The sequence below is a fragment of the Drosophila miranda genome, chromosome 2 (genome assembly GCF_003369915.1).
Source record: "Drosophila miranda strain MSH22 chromosome 2, D.miranda_PacBio2.1, whole genome shotgun sequence".
Lineage (NCBI taxonomy): Eukaryota > Metazoa > Arthropoda > Insecta > Diptera > Drosophilidae > Drosophila > Drosophila miranda.
This window is the reverse complement of record NC_046675.1, coordinates 2,277,751-2,300,016: the sequence shown is the minus strand read 5'-3', so window position 1 is coordinate 2,300,016 and position 22,266 is coordinate 2,277,751. Positions and strand designations below refer to the sequence as shown.

The following is a 22,266-nucleotide window of genomic DNA, read 5'->3' as shown; positions in this document are numbered from 1 at the left end:
CCGAAAAGTCAATGCTGTTACACGAAAGGACGCCTATCCGTTGCCGCAAATAGACGGTATACTAAGTCGCCTCCCCAGAGCCATGTTCATCTCGAGTCTGGATCTCAAGGATGCCTATTGGCAGATACCCTTAGATCCGGAGTCTCGGGACAAAACTGCTTTCACAATTCCAGGTAAACCTTTATATCAGTTTAAGGTTATGCCGTTCGGTCTCACCAACGCGTCGCAAACCATGACCAGATTGATGGACAAGGTGATCCCTGCGGAACTTCGCAATGAAGTCTTCGTCTACTTGGACGACCTGTTAATTGTTTCCGATAGCTTTGAGTCGCATATGAAGGTGTTGAGAGTGGTAGCGCAGCATGTTCGATTGGCTGGATTAACGCTCAACGTAGAAAAGAGCAAATTCTGTATGCGTTCGGTGAAATATCTTGGTCATATCGTCGGGGAGGGTGTCATTCGAACGGATCCCGGGAAAATTTCGGCCATGATAGACTTTCCAGTGCCGAACTCTTTGAGAGCCCTACGGAGATTCCTTGGGATGGTTGGATGGTATCGTAAATTTATAGCAAATTTTGCGTCGATAGCTTCCCCTCTCACTGACCTGCTGAAACCTAAGTGCAGATTTGTCATGACTCCAGAAGGACGTACCGCGTTCGAGGAACTTAAAAAACTGTTGTGCTCTGCGCCAGTTCTTCGTAGTCCCGATTTTAGCCAACCTTTCTTTGTGCATTGTGATGCCAGCAAGTCGGGTGTTGGAGGTGTCTTAGTGCAAAAGACTCCGGAAGGAGACGAATTTCCGATAGCTTTTGTGTCGAAAAAACTTAATAAGGCGCAAAGAAATTATTCTGTGACCGAGCAAGAGTGTCTGGCGGCGATTGTTTGCATCAATCGTTTTAGGGCATACATAGAGGGACAGGATTTTACGGTTATCACCGATCATGCATCTCTAAAATGGCTCATGACGCAGACGGATCTACATTCGCGGCTGGCCCGATGGGCATTGAAATTACAGGGCTTTAACTTCAAAATAGAACACCGGAGTGGGCGTTTAAATGTTGTACCCGATGCCTTATCCAGAGTTAATGAAGAAGAGTTGGCGGCCGTTGATGTTGGTTATGGACAAGCAGTTGATCTCGAGTCACCAGCTTTTCAGTCCGACGAGTATGTGGAGCTGGTAAGCAGAATAAGGGCCAATGACGTTAACTTGCCGGATCTGAGGGTGGTCGAAGATCGTGTGTATAGGAAGTGTGATTTCGCCACAGGGAGTACTCTTCATGATCATTTTATCTGGAAGTTATGGATCCCACAGAGTCTTATTCCAGAGGTACTAGCCAATGCTCACGACCATCCCTTAGCATCGCATGGGGGAATTCATAAGACTCTAGAGCGAGTGCGACAGTTTCTCTATTGGCCAAGTTTAGTCAAAGATGTAAAAGCGTATGTACTCGCGTGCGACACTTGTAAAGCAACTAAAGCACCGAACTCTGTCCAGCGACCCCCGTTGGGAGTGGCACCCGAGTCGCAGAGGTTTTTCCAGAAGCTATACGTAGATTTTCTCGGCCCTTATCCACGTTCAAAAAGCGGGAATATTGGCATATTTATAGTACTAGACCACTATTCTAAGTTTGTCTTCCTGAAGGCTGTAAAAAAACTAACGGCTGATCTCGTGATCAAGTATCTGCAGCAAGATCTATTCCACACTTTTGGCTTTCCGGAGACCATCGTATCGGACAATGGCTCGCAATTTAAGTCGGAAGTCTTCCAAAAGTTTCTCAAAGCGCACAAGATATCACACACGGCCACAGCAGTATACTCTCCGCAGTCGAATGCGTCAGAGCGAGTAAACCGATCTGTAATTGCCGCCATTCGTTCCTATGTGAGGTCCGATCAGAAAAATTGGGACGAGGAGCTGAGCAGCATTTGTTGCGCCTTGCGAACCGCGGTCCATTCTAGCCTTGGAACTTCGCCCTATTATATGGTATTTGGGCAGCAGTTCGTTAGCTCCGGGGAAACGTATAAAGTTCTGAGAGCTCTTCGATTGTTGGAAGATAAATCCCTAGTCTTCTCCAAGGAGGATTCGTTGGAATTGGTACGTAGCAAGGCCTTAATGGTAATGGAAAAGCAAAGGCAGAAAAACGAACGAAATTACAATTTGAGATCAAGGGAGGTTTCGTACCAAGTGGGCCAAGAGGTGTTCCGGAGGAACTTTAAGCAGAGCAACTTCCAGGCTGGCTATAGTGCCAAACTGGGCCCAGCCTATGTGAAGGCCAGAATCCGCAAGAAGATAGGTAATGCTTATTATGAGTTGGAGGATCTACAAGGACGGTCTATTGGGCGATACCACGCGAAAGACTTAAAACAATAGCTGATCCGCGCAGTTTGGATCCGACTTGTGTGATACCACTAAGTCAGATCTTCGGCGGGGGGTATTTGTAACGCTTGGATCAGCGAGAGAGCTAGTTCGCAGCGCCATCTAGTGGTCGGCACCGTAAGGGCCGTGGTAGACCAAACACCCTCTATGGGCTAGGTCGGGGAGATCACGAAAAGTGGCATAGGAAGAGTGATAGAGTTAACAGCTTGGATTGTCAACTTTCTCTGGCATTTCACCCTGTCCTTTGAGAGGGCCCGAGGGTTGTAGCTTGTTGAGGGGCTTGGCTTCGGTCTCTTCCCGTTTTGGCGCTCGACCCGAGCGTTCGTTTTCTCTGTCAACAGCCAACAAGTATTTTTTATAAGTGCTAAAAAGGGAAAAAAACGTGTAATCGCGGCGGGAGGAGAAGAGCTTCAGCATTCCGGCATTAGTTTTCCAGCCTAGGTGAGATTGAGAAGGGTAAAGGAAAATTGGACTAGTCAGATAATTTCATCCGTGTAGGACCGGCCATTGGCGCAGTGGATACCGCAAAGGAGGAACGCCGCATCGCCGTATTTTCTTTGCAAAGCGGCCCGGATCAGCTTCGCGGATCCAAAGACGCGAGGCGTCGAGGAGATCGAGCGTCCAAGGGACGCCAGAAGGGGTCCAGAGGAGCAGCCAAAGCAGCGTTGGAAAAAATTGCAGGCCCAAGTACACGGGCACCGACGCCACGCTAGCGAGAGTTGAGTGGTTTTTGGGGAAGAAGAAAAAAAACTCAATCGTCTTGTTGAAAAGCGAGCCAAGGCAGGGCTATATAGCGCAGCTAGAGCGAAAGCAAGAGCAGTCCGAGATCTGGCGGGGTCTTTCGAGTGGTCTCGCGAGTGATTTTTATCGTCGGGAACCGTCCCAGGGAACGATGGAGTGATTTCGGAAGGGAGAAAATCTAAAACTAAAAGAAACCGGGAATGGCTGAGATCTCTAGTAATAATAGGATTCAGTGTTAAGTGATTAGTGTTAATAATTTAATGAGTTAAGTAATATTTCTTTGTTAGTTTTTTTGTGCGTTAAAGTCTGCGACAGTCGGCGAAGGGCAGGCGAAAGAAAAGGAAGAAAAAGAAAGGGCAGAGAGAGCTTTTTTGTTGTACTCGAGTGGAATGAGTCGCTCAAAGTGAGAGTGGAGCGAGCAAAGAGTTTAATTTGTGAGTGAGGTTTTTTTTTGTGTGCCTTTGATTTACTCCCGATTGGAGTTCACTTTACAGGTCCAAATCTCCTCCGGGAAGCGCTTCGTCGGTGGATATGCGGATCATCGGGTGAGTGAGAACGAACAAGAAAATTTAACCCTGGCAATTCCACTCATGAGAGAAAAGGAAAGAGAAATTTAGATAATTACATAATTCCCCCTATTGTTTGTTCCGTTTCTTCCCCCCTTTCGGTCTGGCTGTTGTACTGTCTTCATACATGAATTCCGAGATAATTGTTAGTTTTATTCCTCATCATTATTAAGCAATTTTATTGATATTATTTTTTTATTCTTTTACTTTTTATGCGTACTTTTTGTTGGGTTATGTTTAGTTTTAGTTTAGGAATCGCTCAGTTTTTAGTCATAATTCAATAAATTTTATAATGTTTTAGTTCACAGTTTTTTTTGCCTTCGGCTAGCCAAATGCCCCTGAGGATCCCATAACGACGCAAAGGGGTCATTCCATATAAATTGCGACCTAGGAATGGCCAAGGTAGGGAGGGTCAATCCGCCCTCAACGAGATCTGAGGCGGGGAAAAGCGTTCGGGGACAGGTCGGAGAAAGGGCCAATTGTGTGTTCAAGCAATTTTAGGTCCACCTTAACTCTCGTCGTAGCACGCATAAATTTTAACTTGTTAATAATGAGGATAGGCATCCGGTGAGAGGAGGGCAAGATCACCACCCCAATTAGCCGACGAGCATCCCAGCCGGGAATAACCGCGTGCGCCCTTCTCCCACTCCCCAACACCCAGCCTGGTTCGTTACAATTAGCAACTTAAAATGCAAATTGCTGCAATGAAGCGTTGTCAACGTCAACGTAGTCTTGTGGTCGTAGTCGTAGTCGTTCCCTTTTTCGGCACTACCCTGTACCCTGGATTGAGGCTTGCTGGCAGTGGGTGCACCGTGGAGCTGCTGATTCTTGCCGTTATTTAAAGTGTTATGACTTAAGTTTCCTGTCGTTGGCTTTTAAACGTTATCTAAGTAGCTCTGCCGGTACCATATCAGCCATATCAGCCACATCGGCCACATCAGCCATATGGCGGCGACAGTGTCATGTCTCAGGTCCAAAAAGTCAACTGCCATTTTACATACTGAACTCGCATCGCACTTCAGTTCCTTCCACTCGGGGGGTTCCGTTCCCAATTAGCCCGCGTCGTCGTCATCGCTAGTTAATTTGAAAGAGTTGCACTTTTTGTCGACTGTCGTAAAGCAACCCATTTTTTGGTTTCTCTTTCGGGGGCTGCCTTGGCAACATTCGATGGCAGTGGCAGCCGAACAACATTGTTGCATCTGGGCAAAAAGGCAGGAAGCCAGGGAAAAAGTATGCACAAGAAGTAACCATAAAACAGGAGAGTGTACCGCTGCCTCAGGTACCGTTGAGTGAAAGTTTCACACTCTTCCCATGCTCCCGATGGGCCCCTTCGTCCCTTCGTCCCTTCGTCCCTTGGCCAAAGTCACGTCAAAGAAATTAAATAGTGAAGTGAGGGTTTCATGAAACTTCCACATTGGTTGGCTCTTCTCCAACATGGAAGGACGTAGTGCTAGTTAAATCATTAAGAAATGCCCTCCGCCGGAAGAGCATGGGCGGATGTGTGTGGGGTCTACAACAGATGAGGTCTTATAAATAATTCGGTGTGTTGGCCATAAAAATTGAGCCAAGAAAAATGCTTTACGAGGCATTTAAATGCCACAAAATGAGTTGTTTTTGCGGCTGTCAAGAAATGTGGTGGCACGTTTACAAACGTTTGTGTGTACACTGGGGTCACATTCCCCCGAGACTATGCCATTCATAATTGACTGACAATCCCTCATTCTTCACAGATCATTGACAGCTCAAGCACATAATTCGCTTTAGTGGCCGCATCTTCGAATCTTCGCATCTCCACATTTCAGTCATTCCCTTCACTTCATTGGGTTTCGATTCAGCTCGATTTTGGATCCATTGTGCGAATTGAATGTGGATTTGGAGGGCAGCAGCAACTAGTTTTGTCCTCTCTCCAAAATCTCTCTTCTGTTGTTGTTGAGTTGATTAAATTGGTGTTAAAAAGTTTAAGTGGCTGTTGGTACAATGTAGAGCACTAAAATTTCATAGCCTACTTTGCAACGTTTCCCTGCCGCATCCTCCTCCTGCGCTAACACCATCGTCTCTGGCTCCGTGTCCGGGCCGTAAAAGTGCGCCGCTAACGTGTGTAGTTCAAGTGCGCACTTCTGGCCCACTTACAGGAGCACCGCTTCTTCCTGGCTTCCTCGCTTCCCCGCTTCCTCGCTCATTGAGGGAGTGAGGTCAAAGCTATTCCTCGGCTTTGCCTACCCTTACAGATTACACAGCCCCTGCCCCTGCCATTTATATCGAGTTAACGGTTAACGGCTAACGGCTAACGGTTGTAAGCTCACGGATATCCTCAATCGTCAGGGTCCCTTGAACTCCAACAGAATAAATACACTGTTGAACAAAGGCGGGGCTCGGATTGGAAATGGAAAGTCTGAATAAAATCCAGACTAAGAGAATATTGAAGTTAAGTTGAGTTTTAACATAACTGATAGAATGCAAGAACTATTAGTATTATTTTGCACAAGAAAAACGTATTTTTAATTTTAATTTATTAATTATTTATTTTTAAAGAATATTTTCATTTCTAATATGTGTATTATGATTTCAGTTGATTTCCTCCAGTATATTAAACTCTTTCAATACAATTTTACTCAAGCTGGAGGCCATAAGAGTATTGTAACTTCGAAAACCCCTGTAGGATAGTGCAGGACGAAGCCCACTGGCGGCCATATACGCATACGACACGTGTCGGGGCTGTCTAATTGGCAAAACGAATGAATCTATTTGGCAAGAATGAATCCAGCAGCTGACCACTGATACTCCCCTCCTACTCCCGCTTCCTCACTCTATTCCATTGAGCCCTGCCCCTGTTCGGCGCACTCCCCAGTCGACCGTCGAGCATTTTCAATTAGAGGGCGAGCGCTTTCGATTTGCGTATTATTTATGGCGTCCGCAAATCGTGCACATTATTCATAAGCCGAGAGGCAGCTTAATGGCCACGCAGCCAGCGGGGCAGATGGGTTGCGATGTGCCACAAAGGGGGGTTGGCTGCTAAGCTACCCTTCATTGTCGACGGCTACATCATCTTGAAGCGCGCCAAATGTTTGTCTTCTATCCACTGCTGGTGCTGCTGGGGTTGCACTCGGGGTTGCATTCGTTAGTTCGCTCTGGTTGGGCCCCAAAATGCATCCATCGCCCGTTGCACAGAGAGGCCTGCCTCTTTTCAAATGAAGCGACTTTAGCTTGCGGTTGTCTGCAACTCAGACTTAGAGACATTCCAGACCATTCCAGGTGCAGAACGTTTATCTCTGCCACAGACACGGACACAAACAGAGACCCCACCTGATATATGAAGTTGGAGCGGTTTGTGAGAGTCCCTGGCATTAGAACGTTCAGCATTAGAGATGTGCCTCTGATGAGATCGAGAAATTATTCCCAATAGAGTTGATACTTTGAAATTAAATCACTTCTCACTTATAGTCTGTCGAATCAAGTCAGTATTGCTAACGAGGAAGTTACGAGTAAGTACTGCTTCTATAACCACCTAGGGTCTAAGGTCTGCTGCTCTTCCATCTCTAGCTCCACACACAACAGGTTGACAACTACGGATACATGTAGCCACGGCTGTCTGCTGTGGCTGGTGCTGCTCCTGCTGCTGCTGCTGCCACTCGGATGACAGTCATGGACATGGCAGTGGGAGTTGTTCACCTAGTCCTCAACTGTAAGCGGTCCCGGCACTTAAGGCGACCGCATAACCAAACCCAATGTCAGCATACAAATCCGCCTTAGTCCCACAAGAGTCACAGTCCGAGGTAGAAGATGCATGCCTCTGAAGGGGGGGATTCATTGTCCGTGGCAACGGAAACTGTTGTTCGCTGTCTTGCCCTGCTTTTCTATGTTTCTGGTGCTTGACTGAACTGATCCTTTCCGCCCTGAACCTACACATAATGATGGGAGGGAAGGTGACTGATTTTATTTTTAGTTTTTCATTAAATAAAGTTTACACAAGTTTGAAACAGAGAGCCCCCACAGAGAGCTGTTCCAATGCCAAAACATTCCGCTGTTAATGTTAGCCGTAAAAGCTCTGCAGTTGCGCAGTTGAGAAAAACACGCTCTTAAATGTTACGCCCTCTGTTAGCCAATTGACAGTTTTGCCACGGCCACAGTGTTCCGTAAGTAGTGCAGTAGTTCGACATTATGCCACGTATTGCACTAGGTAATGGTTCGCACGCCAAGTTCACATTTAATGCCCGTCCCTGTCCCTCGGAGCGGAGATAAAATATGTGTTTGTCACGGCGCCTCGAATGGGCCTTTAACACCGCCGTCTTCCCTGACATCTGGCATAGGATCGGGCTGGCTGGCTGGTTGCGTGTCCGGCCACAGTTTGCGGAGGAGCAGCACAGTTCGAAAAGTTCCAAATATATGGCCAGGCACTTGATAAAACCTGTTGAAAGGGCCCCCGTGTGCGACGAGTACAGCAGGGCCGGGCCGTTGATTTATTGGTTCTTGGGAGCCGGGCGGGCGCTCGACAATATTTTAATTAAAACTCTTTCATATTTCGATGAAGTTTTCCATGATTGCAACGAAGCTTGGATTTTTTCTTTACATTTTTGGCATTATCTTAGTTTTGATGCTCTCCGAAGTGCTCCCTGAAGTAATTTTGGGTGAAACGCAGCCGCATATCGGCAGAAGATGCAGACACCTAATAAAACTTTTGCGACAAGTGGGGGTTTTGAGTGTTACGAAAACAGAAAGGCAAAACCAAAAAAACAATAATTTTGGAGTTTATTTTACTCCTACAAAAAGGGGAGATCTATCTGGGATATAGAGCTCGAACTGGACTCTCCTCCATCCTCAAGTACTCGCCCTCGGCTGTGGGTTGTCTCCGTCTCTGTCTGTCAGTGGGACATTTTCAGTTTTCTATTTGCCATCTCTGGGTATTATTGTTGTTGCTGCTGCTGTTGGGAAAACTATTTGCCATCTCGACAATTTCCTGCACGTGCGAAGCATCGCAAAAACGAAGTTTTTCGATTGCAGCATCAGATGCTAGATGCTAGACGGTAGATGGTGGATGGCAGATGCCCATGCGAATGGGAATAGGAATGAGAATTGTCCTATGGTACTCTGCGGGTAGCAGGTACAATATTTCAATAAAATATATTTACGTGAAAGTACGAAAAGAAAACTTTCAATGATTTCATATTTTGTGCAGCCATTGAAAGCAAATTGCCTGGCCATCCCTCAAAACGTTCAAGTCGATTCCGCTATTGCTCTACATTTCAACATTTTCGTAGGAGAATTGGCAATTAATAATAATTAGAACGGGCGCCGCCATCCTCGCCTAATTGTGGATAATATATAACTCTGTTCCCTCTATATAACACTCTACCTCCCCTACCCCTTTCCCACTGCCTGCGATTATCTCAATATCTAGGGGTGAGTGGGGGGAATGAGGGAACTATTTCTCGTACTTTGTGCAATAATTTATGCCAAAAGCGTAATTAAATTAATTAGGATTAACTTTGGCTGTGCACGCATTAAACTAGCTTTGATTAGCTTATGTTTCTGCATATATTTGACAACTTAGACATGCAGATAGTACAAATGTATCCATGGCATACGCGTGTGTGTGTATCTGTATCCGTATCCGTATCTGGGTGTGCGTCTCTGCCTGTACGTGTGTGTGGGTCGCACATGTCGCATGCTGTTTAATCTAAATGTTGGCTTTGGGTCGCTTCGGTAATCATAAAGATGGAATAAGCGATGAGCTGTCTGCATCTGCCAATTTTGTTTAGTTATGCTCCTCTCTAGCTATTGTTGTTTACCCGCTACGTGGCAGATCCATGAGCAGCCTTGTCCTTGTCCCTTCATTCCGTTTTGTCCAGTTTTTCACGTTAAATTTGTTGTTTTTATTTATATTTTTTGTTACCCTGCCAGAGGGTTTTCGTCCACTTCCGAGTCGATATACCCATTTTTGTCTGTCTGCGAGTGTTTTGCTTGTCCAAATTTACAAATTAGCTAAAATAAACTATTAAATATGTGAACTCTAAATACTGTTGAAAGAATATATTCATTAAATACTGAAATCACAAAGCAATTTTCAGTCAAGGAATCTTCAGTCAACAGAAACTGGATTAGGTGCATGTGGGGACTGTGGCTTTTAAGAGTTTTATGTAAACTTGATGAATATTTATCACATTTGGGGGCACAGAATAGATTCCTTATTTATGTGGTCAAAGTCTTTGGATTGTCATAATTCTTTTAGCAGTTCGTTTTCTTATTAGGAACCTATCTATAGCATTCTATTGCCTTGTGTATATGTGTGTCCTTGTTGGGCAGTTGGTCAAATGGTTTCTTCTCTTTTCGTTTCGTTTTGGTCGTCTGCTTAAATTTATGTCACGAATAAATGTGTCGCAAATCATTACGCGGGAGATTTTTCTTGTTTTTGTTTTCGCCATGTGATTGCTGGGAGTGTCGGGGCGCTTTATTTAATGGCTTGGAAATGGAAAAAATAAGCAAACAAACCAAAACAGGACCAGCGATGACGAGAGGCATTCGAGTTGAAGGACATGGGACGAACGAGCCACCTAAATATAGACACAAATCACAAAAACTCGGCGGCGAGCAAAAACAAAGGCAAACAAAGAAGAACGGCTAGGCGTGGAGTGCCGAATCATTTCATACCCTTACAATTCATTCAACTGAACTGAAGACAAGGCATAGTGACAAGTGAATACTGGAATATTCAGTATTTACACGAAAACATAGTTAAATTAAATATAAAACATTTTGAAAACATAAAATATTAAAAACTAAAAAGTTCTTTGAAATAAATACTATATATTATTCATTATTTATTTTTGTACATAAAATATATTTAATTTTGCAATTTCCACTCTCAGAGCAAATCCATTGGCACACTCAAATTTCAGGGCTTGTTCTCTGAGGCCTATTGTGCGGATCGACTCCGCTATTGATACTGATAGAAAATATGTATGTATAAAAATAAATTTAGCTTTCCGCTGCCAAAATCTGATTAAAACAAAGAAATACCCTCTCGAAGGGTATGAGACAGGAGCCAAGAGATGTTGTTGTAGATGGGTGGTGCTCCTGCTCCTGCTCCTGATCCTGGTGGCAGGGAATGAGCACATTAAATCAAAAGTGGTGCATAAAGCAGAAACAGGAGCAGCAGCATAGACTGTGGAGAGCAATGGGATACGATGTAGATGTGGAACGAAGAGGTTTACATAGAGCAAAGAGCATCGAGTTGAAAACACAAGGATTAAAGGCGGCAAAGGACGACGAAAACGACGCAAACGTTTAACGCCTGCAGGATATTTATGATCATGAATTTTCTTATTGTGCTGCTGCTGCTGTTGCTGCTGCTGTTGCTGCTGCTGGCGTTGTCCCTGGTCCCGGTCCTCTGTCCCCCCAGAACACTAAGCGATTTATTAAAATGTGCAGTTGCAGAGGGAGGAGCAGCAGCAGCAGCAGCAGCGTGATAGAAACGGAGAGGAACCCAATGGACAGCTGTCTGTGGCATGAACCGAAAGGAGCTGCCCGTGGTCTGCCCCACTGCCTGAGTGGCCTCGACCTGCTTCGATTACTTATACACACACACACACACAAAATACAAATACCCGTACGTATGTACGTATTTGTATGCAACGATGGGAATGCCGCGCCCACCAATCGACAGAAATGAGTTATAAAACTTGAATAATCTGAACGAAATATTTATTCATGTTTAGCACGAAGACGAGTCGAGACGCGGTTTATGGGGCCTGTGGGGGCGTGGTATTCACAGAGGGAGAGAGAGCCTCGGAGCAGCCATTACTTTATTTACATCATATCCTGCAGGATGTGTTCGGCACACCGTGCGACTCTGGCGCACTTACAGCGAATCAATAACAAAATAAATCGCTTTACAACCGCAGGACATTGTATTGTGTTACACAAAAGATTGCCAACGCCAGGCCACCCGAAAGGGACGGGTTGGGTTCCTTCGGGTTGGCGTGGCATGGCATGGCATGGCATGGCATGGCATGAGTGCCTTCTGCCAGAAAAGGAATGGGCCAGGAGCCAGAGCCACAGTAGAAGCAGAAGCAGGGCCAATGAAAGCGAAAGAAACGAATCGAAACGAAACGAAAAGAAAGGAATACCTACAACAACAAGAAACAATGCCAGGCACTTGGCAGAGAAAACAAGCAATGAAAGGATATTATAGTAAAAGTATTTATACAGCAAAAGGGACAAAGACGAGTACCGAGGACCGACGACCGAGCACCGACCGGCGGGTCCGTCCAGTACGTAGATGCACTTGCAGGACGATAAAGTGAAAGGAAGTAGAAAGTATAAATCGTAGCAATCAATTTTCGCTATGTGCTGCGAATTGATAAACTGCTCCTGGGCCAGGACTCGAACCAGCTACAGCTTCAGCTTCGGCTTCAGCTCTAACTGCAGCCTCTCATCCTGCTCATCCCCATCCTGCTCCTGCTCCTGCTCCTGCTCCTGTTCTAGCTACCGCACAGCATGCAGCCTGTCGAGCGATAGACGATACTCCAGGTTCAGTTCGGTTCGCCTGTCAGGTGCAAGGCTTTATTTAGGTTACCTACATACGAGTACTACGAGTATCCCAGGAAAGTGAGAGCTTGTGGGGCTCCCTCCCGGAACACCATACAAAAGTCTAAATAGAGCGAGACAAATTTTAACTTCGATGGTAATAAATTCCATTCCGGCAGTGCGGAGTATGACAATGAAAATCGATTTTCTCTTCCAGATATGTAATTCCATGAGTAAAGGCGTTCAGGAGCATTAAGTGCATTACATATAATTTTCCAATTGAGGTCCCACGTGGACGAAGTTTTCGAGTCCATGCTTTAGGCGGAAGTTCATAATGGGATCGCCTTCTATGCAACCATTCAGGCAGCTACATCCACGCGGATTGCAAGCGCCTTGGCCGCACCAGGCGCCCCACACATTCATGCCGTCACCACATATCCTCGATTTGCAGGAGTAGTTAATGTCCAGAGTGCCGCCAAACATTTCGCAGTTTAACAGCGAATTGGTTTTGGCCAATTGGAAACTTATGGGTAAGGGCCTGCAGCACTCGGCGATGGTCTTTGACGGCAGACAGAGAAGCCCAATGACCAGGATATAAGGCAATATAAACATCTTTGTTGATCTCTTGCAGACAAAGAAATGCGACTAGGGACTAGGGGCTTCGGCAAACCTATTTAAAGGCCCCAATCCCCGGGGCCGACTCTTGAGAATAGTTTAAGAAAGCTGTTGGCAAGCGTTGAAAGACAAATCTGTTTCTTTCTTTCGCGATTAATCAATCATTATATAAAACACAAGCCGATATTTGAAAGATTTCTGGAAATACAAATTGCAAAGCTGTTTCTTAGGCGACATATAAAACACATTTTTTCAATGGGCTTTGCAATAATGCTGCTTTAAAGCAGGCCTTAGTTGTCTACTATTGCGGGGGCCCTTCGCACAAAGACAAACTTTGAGTATCCATTTTTATCCACGAAAGTTCTCACAGCATCCGATCGTGGTTTAATGCATCCGTTCTTGCAGCGACAGCCTGTGGCATTGCACTTGCCTATGCCGCACCACTGGCCCGCCACAGGCTGGCCGTTGTTGCAGATTGCTGCCTTGCAGGTCTTTTGCCTCTTGTCCGGCACCCCACCGTAGGTGTTACAATTCCGCTCTTCGATACTCGGCATCACCGCGAAGCGTATGCGTGTGGGCCTGCAGCAGACCGCCATAGCCAGAGGTGGCAGCCAGAGCAGCAAAGTGCAGGCCAGCATGGCAGATAGGACAATCAGAAATCTCATTTTTTTGCGACCAATCAGATGGAGAACTACTGTTACACTGAGGAGTGGGGTCTCGCAGTGCCGCAATTTAAAGACTGACGATCCACGCGAAATCCCAGATCCCAGGCAAGCTGTTTGCGGCATACGGACAGTGATATTTGAGTAGAAAAAGCTGTTTCTTTTGCGATACATAAAATGTTACATTAATATTTGTAGACTACTTGAAAGCTGTCTAGTTAAATAAATAATAATTAAAAGTAATTCAAAATTTGATTTTTTAATTCATGTCTACACCTGATGTTCTTGCGTTTTCTAGACTTTGAGCTAGACTTAATTTGTTAGATTTTTCTTCATTTCGCGAAACACTCAAAAAATTGAGAAAACCATGGATTTCATTGAAACTCACAACGGGATCAAATTGGCGCTTGATGCAACCGCGCGTGCAGCGACATCCACTGGAATCACAGTTGCCACGGCTGCACCACTTATTTTTGACAGATTTTCCATCATTACAGATCGACGCCCAGCAGGAGCCGTCCTCGTTTGATCTGCCGCCAAAGTACTCGCAGCTTTCCTCCTCCGCACTCAACGACAGTTCGAAGGATATAACTGTGGGCTTGCAGCAGATCGAGCTGGTCTGCCACACGAGACATGCTAGCCAAATGGCCAGGATACTTATAAGAGCACGGATAGCCAAAAATCCCATCTTGGACTCCGGAATAGTTGTGCATATACTCGTATTGTGCAACTGAAACACTGACTGCTGCAGAAAAGCTATTTAAAGGGTGCAACACGGGCATACCCCATCCCCGGCATCTTCGATTACAGACATACGGCGATAGCTGGCTGTTCCCTCAATTGCACCGACTCAAGCAAGCTGTTTTGGGACAAAGCTGTTTCTATCAAATACAGAAGCAATTCAGTTTTAATAATAATCATAATACTGTGGACATGCCGTATCGATTGACCTGCAGAAATGCCTCCTTATCACTGCATAGTCTCTGGCTGAGTCATAGGTAATACTTTTTTTACATCTTATTTTTGGTTATTAACGATCGCTTTATTAAATCCAATCACTGCTTAATTGTGTCCCACATAGATAAAATTGAAGAAACCATGCTTCTCGCGGAAGCTGTCAATGGCACTCGAGCCGCTGGCGAGGCACCCTTTCTTGCAGTGACATCCGCTTGGATTGCACCTGCCTTTTCCGCACCACGTGCCCCTCACATTGTTGCCGTCATTGCAGATCTTTGCCTTGCAGGTGTAGTTCTTGCCTGGCTTCCCGCCGTAGGTCTCACAGGTATGGGTCCCATTGTTTGCAGCAGTCGGCCCTGGTCGTTGAGGATAGGCAGATTAGCCAAATGGCAAGGATAAGTGGCAGGAAAATAAAGAATCTCATATTTAACAACACAGGCGATGTACAAGAGATGGGAAATGCTGAACGACTGAAGAAATGAGTACGGGATGAAAGCTTTTTAAAGAGTTCCGATCCACGAGATCTTCGATGTTCGAACAAATGGGCGACATGGCAATTAATTTCGACACAGTGGCTAAGCGCAGATATCTCAAAAAAGTCGATATTTGTAATTTGTATTACGATGTACTGATACGAGTGTATAAATTACAAGTAAATATTATTTAACAGAAGTTCGCCAGGGAAGCCAGAACGTATGGTAAATGTTCGTTCTCAAAATTTATTGTACACCAATTAAGAAAAGGCGATAAAAGTTACTGGCATCGTCTGGAGCTCCAAAATATCAGTTAACCCCGCAATTAGTCCACGAAATCAGTGAATTTAGACAATGAAATTGATACAAAAAGTTGTTTCTTGTCTCCGATGGAATCAGGGCAACCTCAGGGTAACAAAGTGCGGCTACTTTTCTGCCCTGAGACGCCCTACTCGCGATGTTGAGCACTATAAGAGGATAGCTCTAAAATGAATTGACCTACGGGAGTCGCATCAGAAAGAGTTCAAGATGGAGACTTTGACACTTGCCTCCAAAAAATTGTGTACACGCAGCGTAGGACGCACAATAACAGCGAAATTTATGTTCAGTAGCGGCAGCGGCAGCGGCAGCGGCAGCGGCAGCATTGACAGCGACTCCGAAATAAATATTTTATAATTTAATCAACATAAAAGCAACAAAGCAAAGACAAAGGGCGCGACTGCTCTCGGTCTCGACCGCCTCTGCGGTTAAAGGAGACAATAAAAGCCGGGGCACAAATACGTCGCGCGATAATGCTTAATGATAAGAGAGAAGGAGAGTCAGTCAGTCGGTTTGAAATACTGGCGGCAATAGGCGAAGATGTTTATCATACGAGTGAGACAATAAAAACGGGAGCAGACGTCAGACTCTCGGCCCCATTCCCATTCGCATTCACATTCTCCGGCAGGAGGAGGTCGACGACTGGCGCTGACAAATGGACAATGTCTGACAGACGACAGGCCCGTGAGCGCTTCAAGTTGGACAAGTTTATATTTGCATTTATTTCTATTAGGCGCACATTTGTCAAAAGCTGTTTACGAGTATGTGCGCCCCAAAGATGGAATCTCTCGCATCCAATCCGACCAACTTTCTCCCCAGTCCCAGTCCCAGTCCCAGCCCCAGTCCCAGACAGACATCTTTAAGATCTTGAGGTGTGGAAAAAAAAAACGCTTTAAGTCGCTGCATCGGAAGTAGGCAGTCGGCTCGGTTGTTGTTTTCTTTTCTTTTTTTTAGACAAACGGACTCATCAAAGTAATAAAATATTTATTCGGTATTGTTGTGCACTTTTATTTGACATCATAAACAAAACCCACAAAAGTGTAAACACAAGTTGCCACAGCTCTCGCTCTCTGCGACGTTGGGCAGAGTTGTTTGCCCCGCCGACGACTGCTGTTGCTTCCCTGCCCCGCTCTGCCTCGCACTGCCAGATCCTTGTTTCGGGGGCACTGTGGGAGCTGGAGCTCCTCCTGTTGTTGACTTATTTAAGACATAAAGTGCTCACGCGCGCACACACACACACATCCGCATTGGCGGAACGGAGAGGAGTATTGACACGGCTACGTGTGGGCGTTCCTAAATTTAACGCCTTTGTACGAGCCCCAAATACGGGGAAAAAAGAAAACAAAACGGAAAACCCAAAAACGGAAAAAAAACAACAACAACAAGCAGAATAAAACAAAACAAGTTAGGCAGGATGGATACCTTCGAACACCGAAGGCTGAGATACCCTGGCAGACTGGCAGCAAACCATTTCTGATGAAACCCGTAAATTGATGCTGATCAAAAAACTACAAAACCTCTTCACTTTAGATGTTCGGAAGTACTTTGTTTCTTGCAGGGCCATCATCTAAGAAACATCAGCAATACCCTCTCTCAAGGTGGTATCAAACGAAACAAGGTCAAAAACGAATAAATTTTGTCCTCCTGCTGAAAATGGTTTTGACACTGTTTAGGGCTGGACAAGGATATGCCTGTGTTTGCTATTTGGGCTACGACAGAATCTGGGATTCCATTGACCCCCGCAGATATATTTTGAGATCCGGCTCTACAAGTCCAGGCGTTTCTTTTGCAAAAATTTCAATTGCTTTTGCTAATTTCCATATATGTACATTTTCTCATATCTCGGGTTAGACTGTTCAATTAATGGAAAAAGCTTCTATAGAGCCAGCTGCCCTGCTTTCTATGCTAATCTGTCGCACTCGTCGCGGCGCGGCGCGGGGCGTCGCTGCTTGGCATATCATTACGTTGCCGCGTCATCTCATCGGCTGTGCCACAGGGCCGCAGGGCCACAGGGCTGTGCCAACAACAACAACAACAATTTGTAGCATAGTTACGTATGCGGATCCGTATGCGCCGCTGTATTGTCTATCCAGACCAGACCCACACTTGTGCATCTTATTCCACTGCTAAGCCGCACTCTCACTCGCACATATGGAGCCACAGGATGGGCCTCGAGACGCATTTTTTGTATACACCTCTGTCTGCCTCTGGCTCCGCTTCTGCCTCAGATCCTGCCTCGTCGTCGTGCCACCTTGCTGCTTGCTGCCGGGCGCTTACGTGCCACGCATATAAATTATTGTATCTCGAGCGTATTAAAAATGTACGAGTGCTCATCTTGTTATCCTGTTGTGTAAGCGGATTATGTCAGGCATAAATGTCATGCGTTGTGCCACCACCACCACCACCAGCACCCCCTGGAATGGGTGCATTTACCTCGTCCTTTTGCTCACTTTGCGGCATTCTCTTTTGTTTTGCTTTCCGTTTGGGTTTGCCCTTTTTTCTTTTGCACACTCTCTTTTGATCCAACGATTTGTACAGCAGTGTTGTTCAGCCATTTTGTATTACACATTACACACTGAGCCACAGGCAAGCGTATCCCCCCCTCCCACTCCCCCTCCGACTCCCTCTCCAATCACGTTTCCTGTCCATATCCAGACCTCATCGAGCAGCAATATTTGTGCCCATTTGGAATTCACTTTTATTGAAATTTAAAACCGCCGCCAATCGATGCACGATGGCCCATAACTTGCGCTTAAAAACTGTAAGCCGTTCGTTCATTTGGTTGAGGGGGAAGGGCTCCGGATGCCTGGTGTCGGGGTCGGGGTCGGGGTCGGGGCCGGGACAGGGCCATTTGCTGCTACAAATTTCAGCAATTTTTGGTCAATAAAGTGTGCAGGCAAAAAACGTATGCAAATGCATACATATATGCACTACTCATGCATGTACTATATAGGGGTCTGTGTGTGTGTTTGCATTAGCTCAATTTTTATTGTGTGGCCAAACTGCGAACGTGGCAGGGTGTGGCTGCCGTGGCATCGGCAATGGCCGTGTTGCATGTGGCATTTAGCAGTGTTGCGGCAGCTTATCGCAGCAGTGTTCAGGCGTCACAATAACTGGCAGGCGCAGCTAGATACTAGAGGATTTGTGAGTCTTGAAAACATTAATGAACAAATTAAAGAATTTCGATGTCGCTGGATTTAGGCATTTAGTTTTAATTGGACTTATGTCGCTACCAAAGCGGAAGAAACAAATAAACGTAATTCCATAATTAGGAATAGGATGAGAAAAATCCAAAAAAATAGCAATAATTGAACCGAAAATATGGCAAACAATGAGGCAGGCAGGCCGGCAGGCTGGAGAAGAGGCACGGCTCTCCCTCCCCCTTTTAAGGACTCGTCAGTACAATGACAGAAGCGTGTTCCTGCGAATATATGTATGTATGGAAGTTCTTATCAACAGCAGTGGCCACTTCAAAAGCAAGGGGCTGTCTAGGGCCGCACAGATATGCCATAACATAAAGCCCTACCTCACACAGATACAAACGCAGACACAGACGCAGACACATCGCCAGAGACAGAGCCACTTGGTGGCCAATGTTTTGTTGTTGCTTTGAAATTGGCGCTATCGTCGACTCGCACACATACACATACACACACAAATTATTTTCAGCTTATCAGCGCGTTGGCCGTTGTCCATTTTTATGTGCATTTGTTTGTTGCTTTCGTTTGTTTTAGTTACTTAACTGGGAGCCGGGCGTGGGGAGTTGGACTTGGGAGCTAGGAGCCAGGGGCCAGAAAACAGCAAACATCAGGAGGAGGAGGAGGAGGAGGCTCAAGTGGAAGGACCCAGAGACCAAAGGGAACCAGAGCCTGCTGGACGATGACGCGTGCGGCAGATTTGTGTCACCCAACACTGGCAGACCACAAAACCCTCACTTACACACACACACACATACGGAGAGAGAAAGTGGGTGGGGTAGCAGCCCACTTATCGCGTCCAGCAGGACATCACTTGAAAATTGCCTAAGTAGTTTTCTCTTTCACTTTTTGGTTTCTTTTCTGCTGCTGCTGCTGACCTCCATTTCCATTTTCTTTTCCCTCCAGTTCACTCCATGGGAAGTGGCAGCGGTAGAGGCACTGCTGTGTGTGTGCCTTTGTTTTACGATCTGTGCGGAGTAATCGAAATTGATTGTACAGGGCTGTAGTTGTAGGACGTACATGGCTTGTCTCGTGCAAACTTTGGCCACAGAAAACTATCAGCAGTTGACCGCAAATAAGTTTACCCAAAATGCCTTCACATGCCGATATGCCGATATGCCCATATTCCGATATGTAGATTGATAAGTTCCCTCCCTCTTAGTTCGCCCGATGTAAGATTTGCCTTGCTATTAGTATTGTCCTTGATTACTAGTACTCGGACACGCTCGAGATGGCAATGTTTGTTGCGCAAACATAGGGTTCGAGTGACTGAGACTGAACCTGAATCTGAGTCTGCGGTTGCGGTGTCGTTGATTGAAATCCATAGATGACCCAAAGAGGTCAATATGGCGTGAGGTTCGTCAATAAATTGTACACTGATTGCCTCCTCATTTGAACGACGACGGCCTGGCCTGGCCTCAGTCCGGACTCCTTTTGGCCTACGGCCTCTCCAATAAAGCGTTATTAAGTGTGACCGCAGGGTTGGGCAATTGCCGGAATGGTCCTCGGCGGCGATGGCAATTAATACGGCGTTCGATCATCATTGTCCAGCGTTGGGCAAAAGGAGACGGGAAGGCGGGCGGGAATTAATTAAATGCGTTAAGTATGAATGCAAATGCAATAGCTTCTCATTATGCAGCACTTTAAGTTCTTAACTTTTTAATAATCTCAGCGTATATGTAATCTGCTTAATGTTGTCACGGCTCAGCGCGGAATGAAATGAAATGCAATAAAACATACAAAATAAAAGAGTGCGGCCACGACGACGGACAACTGGCAAATAAGTTAAAAAGCATTTAATGCAGCGCCAGCATTAAAAAAATACAAAAAATATGAAAAGCCCGCACAGCTGTCGGCTGGGAGACGGGGAGTGAAAGATGGTGGGCTGGGGGGGGGGGAGCTCTCGAGTCAGAAGAGGAGGAGAGACAGCAGGCATTCATAAATTATTTGTATTTAAATGAGGCTGCCACTAGGCTGTGGCAATGTCTGAGGGTTTGTCATCGCACCGGTTGTCCCGGGCTGTCCGCAACGCTGTCTGCGGCAGCTTTAATTTAATAAAATAAAATAAAATAAAATACAGAACAAACAAAAGGCAGCTCTAAGAACACAGTGCCGGAACTATCAGAGGACATTAAGAAGCGATTTACGATCTGCTTGCAACCTCTTTAACTGCCGCAACGTGCGTGGCAGCCGCAGAGAGCGATTACCCAAGTGCTCGAGCTGTCTTCCAGTAATACTAAGTGCAAACATCAACACTCTCTGCCCTGCCTGCCACACTCTCCCTCTCCCTCCCCCTCTCGAAAACAAAACAAGTTTTGATTTTTCATTTACATATGTTAATTAACCCGGAGACGCTCGTTGTCCGGGGCAACCGCCATACGGATACTGATGCACGGATGGGAGATACAGAGCAGCTTAAGAATATTACATTAATTAAGTGCAAAGCATTCTTTGCCGAGATCAGAACCAGCCAGACAAGGTAAACACTCAGCAAATTTGGGAAGGGGAAGGGCATGAATTGGGGAGACATCTCCAGGAATCCCAACCACCACCACCTCCTTGTGGTTGCCCATAGATAAGGAAGGATCCAACGAAGGGTTGGATTCCGTTCAGGATTTCCTGCGTGTAAACCTATTTACACGGAGTCATAGCTAATTATAATCCGGTTCTATGAAGGACAAATACAAATGGGAAATGTGACTCATTGACGGGTTGCCGTTTCAGTTTTCGCACCATTTTTTCTGAAGATAATCTGATAAATAATAGATCCCATTTTGGTAAAAACAAGTTGTCAGTCTCAATCCAGAACCGTAGATCTGTATCCTTAATCCTCCATATACCGACGGCAATTAAATTGAAGGAAAAATCACTTCAAAGTTCTGGTCGGAATTTCCAACGAACTCAACCACTTTTTTCCCGCCCATCAATTTTTAAATACTAATAATTTGGTTGCGCCAGAGATTTCTGGTGGGAAAAAACATGGACAGGAAAAAAGCCACTACAACCGAGCGCCAACAGAAAAGTTAACAATTTGCAACAATTTGTTTTTATTTAACACTTTCACGTGCCGGCACGTTTTTTTTTGCACCATTATTTAAATGGATTTCAACCGGTTAAAGGCTACATTAAAGTGTCACAGATATCGACTGCTGAGTACAGAAAGATTATACAATATTGGGTATTTCTTTGCAGAACTTTTGTGGCTGAACAAACAAAAACAATTGAGAAAGTTTTGAGGCTCGAGTGGTAAATAATACAATAAATAACTTCCCCAAATGAATTAGATGCGGCCTGCCGAAAAGGAAAGTCAGCTGGAAAATGGGGGAACTCGATTCGGTGCGCCGCCGACTTCGGTCCGGCTCCGTACGTGCCCAGGAGAGAGTCCTGCATTCGGGAACTTCATAAATTTCTTAGTTCACTTTAAAGAGTGACATTTTGCCCAATTGCTTTCACTTCCTTGGCCTGGCCGAGTTCTTTTTTCCCCCATTTTACTGGAAATTCATTGACCGCAAAATGATTTTATGGCCCTCACCCTTACCGACACTTCGGTTGCGGAGGAGAAGGAGTCTGCGGATGCCATAAATTCAGCATTTTCAGGTGAGACGATGCAGCCTTGTTGATATTGTGGCAAGGGCAATTAAATTCTGTATTCAATGCTAATGCATTCTGTTTTCCAGGAACTTGCTTGTGTGTAACCCGATTGTAGTTGAACCCAAGTTTGGGGCCTGCCATGATCCTCTGATCACAGAAAGAATGTTTTCTTTTTCTTGGGCAAATGAAAACTTTTGCTCACAACTGGAAAATTGTTTACCCATACTGTATGCCATGCTGGGGAAACTT

The 22,266-nt window shown here is 45.6% G+C and overlaps 2 protein-coding genes across 2 annotated transcripts; both read right to left on the bottom strand.

Annotated features, from left to right (window-relative positions):
* Positions 1 to 12,213: 12,213 nt before the first annotated feature.
* LOC108154421 (protein Diedel-like) lies at positions 12,214 to 12,856 on the bottom strand. The gene has a single exon (XM_017284690.2). It carries the CDS (start codon positions 12,814 to 12,816, stop codon positions 12,466 to 12,468), a length of 351 nt encoding a protein of 116 aa, XP_017140179.1. The 5' UTR covers positions 12,817 to 12,856; the 3' UTR covers positions 12,214 to 12,465.
* A 253-nt stretch (positions 12,857 to 13,109) lies between these two features.
* On the bottom strand, positions 13,110 to 13,484 carry LOC108154046 (protein Diedel-like). The gene has a single exon (XM_017284139.1). The coding sequence runs from the start codon at positions 13,482 to 13,484 to the stop codon at positions 13,110 to 13,112; it is 375 nt and encodes a 124-aa protein (XP_017139628.1).
* Between the last annotated feature and the right edge of the window lie 8,782 nt (positions 13,485 to 22,266).